This window comes from Macrobrachium rosenbergii, chromosome 52 (genome assembly GCF_040412425.1).
Source record: "Macrobrachium rosenbergii isolate ZJJX-2024 chromosome 52, ASM4041242v1, whole genome shotgun sequence".
Taxonomy (NCBI): Eukaryota; Metazoa; Arthropoda; class Malacostraca; order Decapoda; family Palaemonidae; genus Macrobrachium; species Macrobrachium rosenbergii.
The window spans coordinates 34807442-34821675 of NC_089792.1; the positions used below are offsets into that span (position 1 = coordinate 34807442).

At 41.4% G+C, this 14234-nt stretch overlaps 1 protein-coding gene across 1 annotated transcript in view; it reads right to left on the reverse strand.

The window, feature by feature from the left end:
* The window catches only part of Oseg6 (intraflagellar transport protein Oseg6), a 458610-nt gene extending 454074 nt beyond the window's left edge, over window positions 1–4536 (reverse strand). The window contains 1 exon segment of the mRNA XM_067096238.1: window positions 4422–4536. Within this exon segment, the coding sequence (XP_066952339.1) occupies window positions 4422–4436 (15 nt within the window). The 5' untranslated portion in view covers window positions 4437–4536.
* Between the last annotated feature and the right edge of the window lie 9698 nt (window positions 4537–14234).

Genomic DNA, 14234 nt, shown 5'->3' on the forward strand with positions numbered 1-14234 from the left:
CTGTTGAACTTTCGAACAAGGTGGTTAGGCAGTTAACTACCGTCCAGGAGGCGGGGGTACCACCTGCCCGGATGTAAACATCCCAATTTGCCTTTCGGTCAAGGTATCAGATTGAGGGGTGGCATGAGGTGGGCATGAAATGTAATGTAAAGGACCTCAGGTTTTATAGTTAGGAAAAATATAATTTACTTTTAAAAACTGTGATTTGTTCTGACACAATATACAAACCGTCAATCCTTTACATTAGGAAGACTCACTGGTTGGAGGGAGGAATCTGAGTGAGTCTCAGTGAACTGACTGGAGTTCACCACACCTTGTCTTCCCTTCCTGGTTGATAGAGCGAGGAAGGGAAAACTGCCTCTGACAAAATGACCAGGTTATAAGAAATGTGAGATCAATTGTCAGACTTCTGGGTCCCTTTGCGTGAAAGAGGAAATGTCAGTTCATGCAAAGTAGGCTAGGAAGAACTTGGAGTTGGTGACATTAAGGAAATCACAAGCATTGGGTTTGTCTTATTGTCATGGTCTCCTTCCCCCTCCCTTGCAAGGGAAAGGAGAGGGATTGTTTCTATAAACCTGAACAGAAAATAGAACAGGAGCTCCCATTGGGTGCTTACCTGCATCGACCGCCAGATCCAGCATGTAACGGCACGTACGCTCTCTGCCCGTGGGATGAGAGCCAGGATGGGGAGAAAGAAGAGAGGCCAGTCACTCCACATTCATTCTCCCAATCACAACCGTACATCTTAGGCGAGATGCAACCTGTCCTGTTAGAGGAGCTGGGTAAGCTACACAACTTGTTGAGCAGCCACCACAGGACCCAAGGAAAAAGTGTCCAAGGACTTGTGAGCAACATCCCGGAGGTAGAAGGAGGTGAAGGTGGTCTGTTGGAAACACACACATGCCTTCAGCACCTGCAGAACCGACATGTTCTTCCAGAATGCGAGGGACGGACCAATGCTGCGGACCTCGTGAGCTCTTGGGCGAAGTGTACCAGTGTAGTCTTCTGCAGCAGTAGAATACGCTCTCCTTATTGTCTCACGAAGCCAGAAAGAGATCGTGTTCTTGGACACTTCTTTCTTGGTCGAGCCAGTACTAATGAAGAGTTGTTGACACTCAGGCCGGAGACGTCAAGTCCTCTTCAGATAACGCCGCAGCACTCTAACAGGACACGTAGCATCTCGTCTGGTTCATTACCTACAAAGTCCTCTAGGGAAGGGATCGTGAAGGACTCGAACTGTGCATCAGAGACCAAAGGATTCTGAGTCTTCACCACAAAATCCGGGATGAAATCAAGCGTAACTGATCCCCATCCCCTTGAGTGTTTAACACTGAAGGAAAGTCCATGTAGTTCACCATCTCTCTTCGCCGATGCCAGGGCAAGCAGGAAGACGGTCTTGACGGTCAGACCTCTGTCTGACGACTCTCGTAAAGGCTCGTAGGATGCACGAGTCAGGCTCCTTAGAATGAGAGTCACATCCCACGCAGGGGGGCCTGAGATCCCTGGGTGGGCAAGACCTTTTGAAGCTTCTCATCAGTAGGGAAATCTCGAAGGAGGAAGAGATGTCTACTCCTTTCAGCTGCAAGACTAGGCTGAGTGCAACGTGATAGCCTTTTACAGCTGAAACGGAGAGAAGCTTCTCTCGGTGAAGGAAGACGAGGAAGTCTGAGACCTGCTGAACAGTAGCTCTGACTGGAGAGATACCCCGTCCAAGACACCAACCACAGAAGACGGACCACTTCCCCTGGTATACTGCTGCAGAGGATCGTCTGAGGTACCCGGCCATCTCCGTTGCTGCGCGAAGCGAAAAGCCTCTCGCTTGCAGGAGATGGTGGATAACCTCCAACAGTGACGACACAGGGACTGCACTGCCTGGTGGTACCGCTCACGTGGGGTTGACACAGCAGGTTGGGCCGGGGGGGAATCTCTCTCGGCGCCTTGGAGAGGAGAGCTAGCAGGCCTTCCACATTCAATGAAACGAACAAGCAAGGGGAGGGGGAGTCCTCACCCGAGGGAGAGGCAGCCAGAAGGGGAAGCTTGCTGGGAGGGAGAAATGATCCCGACGGATCAGCCACCACAGGAGTCGTCGGGGGCGTGTTACCCTCAGACGATTCCTTGGCGGGTTTCCTACGGTAGCGTCTCCTCCCTTCAAACTTCCTCCACTGCTCGGGAGACCAGGAACAACACTCGCTACAAGGCGAAGCACGTGAACACACACATCCCCTGCAAGTGGGGGCAGAGGGTGTGTGGGTCCGTGTCAACACTAGATCTAAAAGTATGTCATTTTTTGCCTCCCACCCCTGGACACACACGCTGGGGGTATGAGGGCTTCCAGGGCTTAATCAACATTCATACTTGAAACAAAAAAAGGAAAGTTTCCACTGGGAAAAGCTCGACAGTCGGGCAGAGAGCAAGAGAAACAACGTCCGCAGTCTACGACGGCCGAAAGCAAATTGGAATGTTTGCATCCAAGCAGACGGTACTCCCACCTCCCAGACGGTAGATAACTGCCTAACCACTTTGTTCAAAAGTTCAAAGGCCGTTTCCAGCCTACGCTGAAAGTAATTCCTAATGTGAAGGGCCGACAGTTTGTATATCGTGTCGGAACAATTATTTTTAACCTCCCTCCCCTCAAGGTTGGGGACCAGTGCCTTAATTTTGGTTAAGTATGATAAGGTTAGGGGTAGAACCAAGTAGTAGCTCCGTGGCGGCGACTACCTTCTAACTTGACATTTTCTAGTTTTTTGGTTGCTAATTATGGATTTCCCTTCAATTTTTGTCGGACAAATGTAACTGACCTGTAATTAACCCCTGAAGTCCATCCAACAAGGGGTTTCCACTGGCGATCTTCACAAGACAGAGCACGGCTACGTCTGTTTCGAATGGTTCATATCCCTTCCGGCAAGTGCAATAACTTGTTAACGTTTGGGTAACCCCACCCCCCGCGGGCCAGTACTAAACGTGGCAAAGGGATATTGCATTTGGCCGACAACAAACAAACCCACCGCCAGTATCAGAAGCCCTAAAAGTATAGAAAAAACCAGTTTCCAAGGTAAAAACAGGTGCGGAGCTAACGCTTAAAATTACCAGGTTAGGTTGCAATGCTATTTGTCTCAATTTATAGCGCCAAATGTCAAGTTACCCGAGCTACATGGGGTTCCAGGGGGGGCAAAACCCCCCAAGGCAGGTAAAGACCCAGTGCACTAGGTTAGGGTAATTATATATATTAGCTCCACACCTGTTTTACCTTTTCAACTGGTTTTTTCTACACTTTTCGGGGTTCTAATACTGGCGGTGCATCTTTTTGTTGTCGCCCAAATGGAATGTCCCTCGCCATGTTTAGTATTGGCTGAGGGGTATTGGCTGGGGGGGGGGCGTTGGGTACCCATACGTTAACAAGTTACTGCACTTGCCGGACGGGATATGAACCGTTTGAAACAGACGTAGCTGTGCTCTGTTGGGCGGATTTAATTCTAAGCCGGCTGTCCGCGGTGAGCTTGACCGTGGCACTTGGCGTTTTTCTATGTTATTTTACTTGCGTTACAAGAATTTCAAGTAATATTTTGTCAGCCGACTGTAGCTAAACTGTAATTGACCTTTGAAGACTACACGACTTGAATTGCCGAACACGGGGCAGGTCTAAGCCGGCATTCTACGGCAAGCCCTACCAGCCCTCTTTAGCTAACACAGCAAAATTGTAACCAGTAAACATCTCTGGGGTACGTTAGGTTGGCATTTTTAGGGGAGTTTACTGGTTACAATTTTGCCGTATTAGCCATGGAGGGGGGGGGGGTTTGCCGCAGAATGCCAGCTTAGACCTGCCCCGCGTTAGGTAATTCAAGTTGTGTAGTCTTCAAAGGTCAATTACAGTTTAGTTACAGTCGGCCGACAAAATATTACTTTGAATTCTTGTAAAGGAAGTAAAATAACATAGGAAAACGTCAACTGCCATAGTCTAGCTCACCGCAGACAGCCGGCTTAGAATTACCCACGGGTTAATTACAGGTCAATTACACTCGAGTGCCAAAAATTCAAGGTAAATCCATAATTTGCAACCAAAAAACTGTAGAAAAAGTCAAGTTAGAAGGCAGTCGCCGCCGCGGAGCTACTATATAGTTTTACTTTTTCGAAATCACTCATTTTGTTTCCCCCCCCCACCGAAAAACCCCACTTTTCCAGAGTGGCCCCCACAGCCAAACTAGCGTACAGGACACAGGGTAAGGGGTCCAGCATCTCCAAGCCACTCAACTCTGCAAGAAAGAAACGTCAAAAAGGTTCAAATCGGCTCCGAAATGCTATTATGCTTTGAAGTTGGAATTGACCATAATAATACGGAATAAGCCTACGAGCATTCGTACAGGACTGAAAATGAACAGAAGTTGATTATTATTTCAATTCAATACAATGTCACTGAGTTGTACCTTATCCGAGGACATAATTATGACATGGCTTCGACCGGGACCTTTCGAACTCAACCAAACGCAACGCTGGACAGATTTCGTACTTTGGAATGTTTACAAACAGGAATGACACTTGAGGCTCAGCCACTAGCTCGTTGGGGGGTGTGGGAGGGATACAGTCATAGAGATTCAATAACATTAGATGGAGATCGCCCTGCCAAGTGTGAGACCTCAGAGGCCATATTGAAATATCCTCTCAACGCTGTGCTGCAAGGACGAAACACTAAGGCAGCACATTTTTTTTCCTGTCGTTTAATTATCATAATGTGATGTTACTTTATTATGGGTAAATTAAACATTACTGTATATTTCGCAATGTTGTTCTGAGTCTGTTGAGGCCTGTATACATCTCAAATACTGGAAAGCCAATTAAAATTTGATCAAAAGAATTCATTTCTTTATTAAGCAGTTGCAATCTACATGCATATAATAATAGTTGTATATTCTCTTTTAACAAAAAAAATAAAAATCTGACATATTGCTTGATGTGAAGTGAAAATTTTTTCCCAATAATCACTAATATATATATATATATATATATATATATATATATATATATATATATATATATATATATATATATATATATATATATATATATATATATAAGATAAAATCCACGAAGAAAAGGGAAACACTGGAGTGCTGAGAGGCCTTTCGACTGTCTGTCGTCCTTTACTTAGCAGACTGAAGAAATATAAAAGTAAATTTACAAAGAAAGCTCATATAAATGACAGATGGGGATTACAAAGGAAAAAATATGTACCTGAAATCCAACACAGTTGAAGAATTAGTAAAACTGTCAAAACAGGGTTAAATGTTTAAGAGGTTTTACAAAGGATTAGGATCAACCGTTCAGAAGCAGGGACAGGCCAATTAAAAGATTATACAGGGGGGTGACTGACCACCAAAAAATATTAGTGCAACAAAATAATTATCTTTTTTTTTGTAAACAATAACAATTTTTGCAAGACGAAAATTTTTACAAATAAAAATTGTATTAAACATAAGGTAACTCATTTGTAATTAAGTCAGTGGTTTTATCTTTTAAGTCATTCTTGAACATTTTCTAATGCAGGGGTCCAAATAATACATGCCAGGGCTAAGGTTAAAATTACAGCTGGAAGTAAGCTGGAAAATAGTGGACTCCAAAAGATTTCTTGAAGAGAAATGTTTCAGTCTGACAATCATTGAACTTTCAGTCCAATTTATCCTTTGAGAGTGTTCACTTAAATGAATGAATATAGCATTGGATGTTTGTCCAGTTTTGATAAGTCGAATAGTAATGTAATTTTAGATAAAGCTGACTACATATCACGTATGCAAACCCTCCTGGAGGGCAAAAACCAATAAAAAGTCCCCTTGATCAAGTCATAAAAAATTTCAACAGCACAGTGGAAAAAATCCTTAAAGATAAAAAAGAACTAATAGGTCAGTCGTCAGTGAAATTTCCCTCGTTACCCTACTTGTATGGATTGGTAAAAACACACACAGAAAATAATCCTATGCGGCCTGTTACCAGTACTGTTGGCTCAATATCATATATACTTTCAAAATATATTACCAAGCTCTTGTCCCCTTTACTCGGAACTATCTCCGATTCTCACGTATATAATTGTCTAGATTTAGTTGATAAATTAAACAAAATCACTTTTTGCCCCACTGATAGATTCGTTAGTTTTGATGTTTGTTCTCTTTTTACTAAAGTCCCTGTAGATTCTATTTTAGAGTATCTTAGTAATGAACTAAACCATCATGAATTACCTCTGCCTGTAAGTCATATTATTTCACTCACTAGGTTGCGCATTTGTGATTGTAAGTTTATATCCAATGGTGAATTTTACCAACAAATATTTGGTATGGCAATGGGCAACCCTTTATCCCTACTCCTCTCAAACTTGTAGCCTGTATGGAATTCTTTGAAAAACGATATTTACCTAATATCATTTATACTCCTTTAAAGTGGTATAGATAAGTTTACTTTAGAATTAGAAAGAGACAATTGCCTCCCTTTCTTAGGTGTTTTAATAGACAGAGAACCATTTCAATGCAAATTCAGTATTTAGAGGACACCAACCAACAACTTGACTTATGTCCATTTTTATTCAGGCCATCACCTTAAAATCAAAATATAAATATTTTTTCTTCTATGTTTTTACGAGCTTTGCGCATTGTCAGTCCCCAGTATTTGGATAAAAAAATTGAATACATAAGAAAAATAGGGACAGATTTATGTTATCCTTCACATATACTAGATATTTGTTATAATAAAGCCCCCAAAAAAATTTTATAGTGAAAGTAACATGGAGAAAGAAACCCCTAAGAACATTCTTAGCTTGCCTTATTTTAGTGGTTTTGAAAACATAAAACCACTGTTAAAATCTTTTAATGTCAACCTCGTTTTTCCTATAATAACACACTAAAAGCAATGTTAATAAAAAAAATAGCCCAAAAGAAAACAACAACATAACATATAAAATTCCATGTTTGGACTGCCCCCTTTTTTTATATTGGCCAATCTAGCAAAGATTTAGATGTACATATTAAGCAATATAAGTATTCAGTCAAAACTGAACAAACATCCAATGCTATATTCATTCATTTAAGCGAACATTCTCAAAGGATAAATTAGATTGAAAGTTCAGTGTGTAAAGTCCCCGCTCAACTGGTTCTCTATGATGAACATCCCGTTTTCTGCAGTGCCTTCACATGCGACCTAAGGTCGGACGAACACAATCTTATTATCATTATTGTGAATTATATATTTATTACCTGTTCATTTGCCCTTGTACCACGTATATGTGTCAGAGCACTTTTATGTCTAACCAGCTATTGTTAATCATCATGTTTTCTGTATGTACCTGTCCTGTTTTGTGTAGAGAAATAGTTTGACCTCAGGTCACTTGTAAATTTTTGTACCCGCGGTCTCTGTGTATACATGAGACGTCCATTTATAAGCGGGTCGCTTCATCAATAAACCACCCCACCAAAATCACTTTCATGTATCATAATAAAGTTTTCATTAACACCCATCTCAAGACTCATCATCAACATATAGTTACGGGCTGCTCTAGAAGCAAGAGCCCCGTGCTGGCACAAGGCCAGCTAAATCTAAAACAACAACAACAATCAATAAACCTTTTACGGGCTGCTCTAGGAGCAAGAGCCCATGCTGGCACAAGGCCAGCTAAATCTAAAACAACAACATCAATAAACCTTACCCATCTCACAGACTCATCATCAACATAGAGTTACGGGCTGCTCTCAGAGCAAGAGCCCGTGCTGGCACAAGGCCAGGTAAATCTGAAACAACAACATCAATAAACCAGCAGTACTTGTCTTCCTGCTCATTATTTTGCACCTCTCTCACAAGTAATTGCCAGATTGAAAGATTTCCCTTCAAGAAATCTTTTGGAGTCCACTATTATCCAGCTTACTTCCAGCTGTAATTTTAACCTTAGCCCTGGCATGAATTATTTGGACCCCTGTATTAGAAAATGTTCAAGAATGACCTGAAAGATAAAATCACTAACTTAATTACAAATTAGTTACCTTATATATATTTTCTATGTATTCGTATGTTTGATATAATTTTTATTTGTAAAAATAGAAATTATATTAAATCATCTTGCAAAAATTGTTATTGTTTACAAAAAAAGAGAATCTTTTTGTTGTACTAATATTTTTTGGTGGTCAGTCACCCCCTTGTATAATCTTTTAATTGCCCTATCCCTGCTTCTGAACGGTTGATTCTAATCCTTTGTAAAACCTCTTAAATATTTAACCCTGTTTTGACAGTTCTAATAATTCTTCAGTTGTGTTGGATTCCAGGTACATATTTTTTCCTTTGTAATCCCCATCTGTTATTTATATGAGCTTTCTTTGTAAACTTTCTTTTATATTTCTTCAGTCTACTAAGTAAAGGACGACAGACAGTCGAAAGGCCTTGCAGCACTCCAGTATTTCCCTTCCCTTCATGGATTTTATCTTTATTTATATATCAATCACGTTACATATTTTCGTGATTCAGTTATACATACATACATACATATATATACAGTATATATATATATATATATATATATATATATATATATATATATATATATATATATATATATATATATATATATATATATATATATATATATATATATATATATATATATATATATATATATATATATATATATAAATGTGAAATATTTCCTGTTGAAACAGAATTCCATCAAACATAAGGAGCCCATAGAAATTCCAAAATGTAGAAAGTAAATGCTATATTTCAGAGACCAACTATCTCTCATCAGGCAAATAGTGAACTTTTCAAAAGGTGCCTGGGATTCAGATATTATAGATCAAATCTTCCTCCAGCCAGTGATTAAGAAAATTAAAGAGAAATTGTCAACTGGAGTGGCATGATGGCTGTCCTATGGCTCTTCGGGTATAAATAACACTTTTCTGTAACTTTTTCTCCTCCACTATTTGCCTGATGAGAGAGACAGTTGGTCTCTGAAATACAGCATTTACTTTCTACATTTTGTTATTTTTATGGGCTCTTTATATTTTATATATATATATATATATATATATATATATATATATATATATATATATATATATATATATATATATATATATATATACCACGAAGGAAAGTGAAGCAATGGGTGGTGCTAGGCCTTCTGACTTACTGTCCTTTACTTAGCAGTCTGCTAAGTAAAAGACAGTAAGTCGAAAGGCCTAGCACCACTCTGTTGTGTTACTTTCCTTGGTGGTATTACCTTTAATATATATATATATATATATATATATATATATATATATATATATATATATATATATATATATATGATATATAAAAAGTCAAGTACAACTTTATGATAAAAACTATTCTCTTATTGAATGATCAGTGATCTATATGCATATAAATAAATAACAATATAATCTTTAACAAGAAAAGGAATAAGTTTTGATTTATACCAAACAATTAGTACAATACTATATACATAGACATGTAAATAAATCGTTCTAAACATTCTGTTGCGAAATCTAATCACAACGCACTGTTTCTTGCTGATGTTATTAGTTATAGGGTTGCGAAGGATGATGAGAACGTCTACAATCTAGGGAAGGCTCAATGAGACAACAGTTTTTAAAATGTTGACTTATAAACTACTTTATTTACACAATTATTTACATATAAACACTCATCACAAATGTATGTATAATCACAATGGAATTCTCTTAGCTAAATAATGTCACAAATAGTAATACGAATTACACAGCACACATGGAGCCAACACAGACTTCGTTACGTTATTCAGAATATCAGTTACCACACTCGAATAGAAAAGAAATTCACTTTAAATATTTACTACCAGTTTGAAATAACACAATTAAACCTCGGTGGACACATTTACAGAATTCAATTACTTATCCTACCTTAATCGCTGTGTAAGGTTCAAGAAATGTCAGAAGTGAAAGACTGGTTCTTTATTATGTTGTTGCTGTTTCAGATTTAGCTGGCCTAGTGCCAGCACGGGCTCTTGCTCTGAGAGCAGCCCGTAAATCTTTATTATTCTCAACAGGTGTTTATAATGAGGAAAGCGGACGGAAAGGTAGCGGGCGACCTGAGGCCCCCCGCTGCATCCATACAGAAGTTGTGTTTGTTATCAGGCATAAGGAGACATATATAATGCATTACAGGACATGTAAAAGGCAGATATATATATATATATATATATATATATATATATATATATATATATATATATATATATATATATATATATCAGCGGAAAGATGCGTACAATGATGCATACAATGAGATACGTAAAGAATCTGAAATAATAACAAGTAACATATGTGACGTGATTAATGTACATATGAAGAAGAGCGAAACATAAGAATGGAGAACGATTTGACGCCCTTACAGCTGTACCATAGGATGGGTGATGTAACAAAGAACCTCGTAGTGCTCACACTTTTTGTAAGTTATCTCTCTGATGTTCTGGATCGGAGAGCCAGCTATCTGAGCCAGCTGTCCCTTTATGTAGACGCTCACGGAGGGTAGGAAAGTTATCCAGCTGCGTCAATTTATGTATTAGAATGCCTTATCCAACAAGGCTCAAATTTCATACATTTACTTATTACTGATGATGTTGCTTGATGCTTTTTTACAGACGCCCATCCGTTCCATCTCTGCAAAGGCCCGTTTGGTGTCTTGTAACTTCTTAGGGGACAATCATCGGAACTTGGCATGGGTTGGTGGGCCTGTAAAGTCACCACATCGACGTCAGCGGAGTGCTTCGAAGGCGTCATTAATTAAGTCTCCGCTGAGCAAGTTTTCTTTGGTGACTTCCCACTTTCTTCACACTCAATTCGTCACGCCTAACGTGCTAGGTCACGCATTTTCTACCATTTCAACTTTATATGTATTTGTCCAATTGTCATAAATCATGTATCGTATGTTTCTTTATTCGCAGGCATCAAGACTGTATCCATATTGAAGTTCTATACGTTTTTGTATTGTAAATTGTACTTGTTCGCCGAACATTATTGTTAATTGTTTTGGACCTCAGGTCACGCTCGGTGTCATTGCCTTCCGTGGTCCGGCACCAGTCGGCAGCTATATAAACTGCCTGAATCTGTAATAAACCAGCAGTAACTTTTACCTGCTCGTTTCTTTTGCACCTCTTACAGTGGTGACCCCCCGGAGTATCCCAGAGCCATTAGCGGACCGACACAGTGACTCAGTCTTGGCTCCGGGAACCCTCCAACGCTCTTAGTGGCCTAAACACGGTGCTGTAACCAGCGTTTGAGCGTGCTGACTCTCGTTGGCAAACCCACCAGCGTCACTAATGGACCCACACGGCGCACGAAAGTGTGTTCTGACGCGAGTAGCCTACCCCACTCCAGTAAGAGGGCAAAGGAGCGAGCATGGACGCGGGTATTCCCTCCTTCGTGCACTTAACTGCGGACCTCGCGGACTTGGAGGTCCACTTTCCTCCCATCTCACCCTCGCCCCTCCCCACACCGAGGCCCTCCCGCACCGCCAAACCAGTAAACACCCAGCCAGTATGTCACTCATACCCCAGTCCTTACACGCCCCAGCAGATACACAGATTAATCAGACGTGTCCCATGTCTTTGGGGGGGAATATTTGTAAAGTCACCACATCGACGTCAGCGGAGTGCTTCGAAGGCGTCATTAATTAAGTCTCCGCTGAGCAAGTTTTCTTTGGTGACTTCCCACTTTCTTCACACTCAATTTGTCACGCCTAACGTGCTAGGTCACGCATTTTCTACCATTTCAACTTTATACGTATTTGTCCAACTGTCATAAATCATGTATCGTATGTTTCTTTATTCGCAGGCATCAAGACTGTATCCATATTGAAGTTCTATACGTTTTTGTATTGTAAATTGTACTTGTTCGCCGAATATTATTGTTAATTGTTTTGGACCTCAGGTCACGCTCAATGTCATTGTCTTCCACGGTCCGGCGCCAGTCGGCCGCTATATAAACTGCCTGAATCTGTAATAAACCAGCAGTAACTTTTACCTGCTCGTTTCTTTTGCACCTCTTACAGCCCGTCGTGGTGATGTGATGGAAGATGCCATGTTTTGCTGAAGGCCCTGGTGACTGGCGTAGCTCTGGTTTGAATACGTCCGGGAACTCCTGTAGGAGGGATTTTAGCTGTTGGGGGCTGTGGAGCAGATGGTGGGCATTCCGGGCCCGGTGAAGAGCTGATGGGAATGGCAGGTTCCTATGTTGAGGAGGCATTGTCTTGCGACGTCGGCTAGAAGCCCGTGGTGTCCTATGAAATCTGTGCCCTGCAGGGGGAACTTTACATCCGCTATGACAAAAGGCCAGTGGTATCTGTGTCCCAGAATTGAGATAGTCTGGGTGGTCGTGCCAAACATGCGGATGAGAGTTCTGTTTGCTGCTATGAGGGCAGGTGTTGAGTCTGGTATTTTTTCTAAACCTTCCCTGGATAGCGGGAAGACCAACTGCTGGGAGGGAGGAGTTGGAGCTTTTGTCGTTTTTTTGTGAAGGAACAGGGAGGCCTGGAGTTTCTGATGTTGGTTCCAAACCCTCTGTGGAAGAAGCACCATGCCGGGTTTGACCATGTCCTGTGTGCCCTGAGTGGTGTCTTCTTTCTGTTAACGGTGTTAATGTCTCCATCGTCGTTGTCGTTCTCCTCCATCTGGCTGCAGGCTCCCAGGGCAGCAGCTGCGAGGGCAGCGGCATTTTTCGAGGCCTTGATGGCTTCGTATAGTTTCTGGGCATCATCGACTAAGGCGTCCATGTCGAGGGTGTCTGCATCCCTTATCTGGCGCCGAACTTCCTGTGGGAGGCGCCGAAGGAAAATTGCTTTTGTTAAATCTGTCGTTCTTCTCCTCCCATTTTCGTCGCAGCCTGGTAGAGTTATCAACCCCCGTAGTTCGTCCCAGACTTCCCTGGGTGATGCTTCTCCGAGGGGTGGGATAACAGGTTGAGTGCGCGCTGCGTTCTCTTGGTCACGGACATGGAGCAAGATTGCATCAGTTTATCTTTCAAGGCCGCGTATGTGACCTTGTCTGGCTGTGCATCGAGCCAGGGGGAGATTCTGTTGAACACCTCTTCTGGGAGTGCCGCCACAGTGATGTCGGATATGATAGCATCGTCTAAGATGCGCGCCATGTGAAAGTGCGCGTCTGTGTGCAGGAACCATGATGCTGTGTTCTGACGCAAAAATAGGGGAAGTTTGACCGTGCCTGGCTTTGTTGGCGAGAGGGGTGTACAGACGATGCTCACGGGTTCGCATTGAGGTTCAGTTTCTGACATGTTTACTGCTCACACACCAAAATGCTGGAAAGTGCGCCTTATTGAGTCCGTTAATGGTGTTGATTGTTCGAGTGGTCAAATGAAGTGCCAAAATGTGCCCTTTTTGGACATGCCGTATTTAGTCCATTAATGGCATGGTTTCTGCCAGGGAGGGAGCTATCAGAGGCCTAAACTTTGGACCGTAGTTAGTCCACTAAAGGCTCTCTGATGGTAGGCTGCGGCTGTATTTAGTCCTTTAATGGCTGGGTCAAAACCGCACTACCTGTCCTTTTTCCGGGGTCACCAGTGTGAGGTTCAAGAAATGTCAGAAGTGAAAGACTGATCCTTTATTGTTCTCGACAGGTGTTTATAATAGAAAAAGCAAATGGAAAGGTAGCGGGCGACGTGAGGCTCCCCGCTGTGTCCATACGAAGGTTGTGTTTGTTAACAGGCATAAAAAGACATATATAATGCATTACAGAACATGTAAAAGGCAATTATATATATTGGCGGAAAGGCCATACAATGATGCATACAATGAGATACATGAAGAATCTGAAATATCAACAAGTAACATATATGACATGATTAATGTATGTATGAAGAGAGAAACACAAGAAAGGAGAGGCGATTTGACGCCCTCACAACCATTCATTTTTCTCATTTCCCCAAAAGCAGAAATGTGAGTATATTGCTATTGCAAAACTAAACCCTCTTGAAGATGGAAGTTTAGCTCAACTGGACCCACTGATGATTTCCGACGGCCTAAACATTTCCAGAGTTGTCAAATATTACTTCTAGTAACAGCAGTGCCAACCAGTATTAGCCGTGTACTAAGATCAAATTTGTTAGAATTGTGCCTTCTCAGGTATATATTCATGATGGTGTGCTGGAAAATGGTAAACGAATGTCACGTTTAGTACCAGCCACACAGGCATGAACCTCAGAACATAAATAAAAACCTTG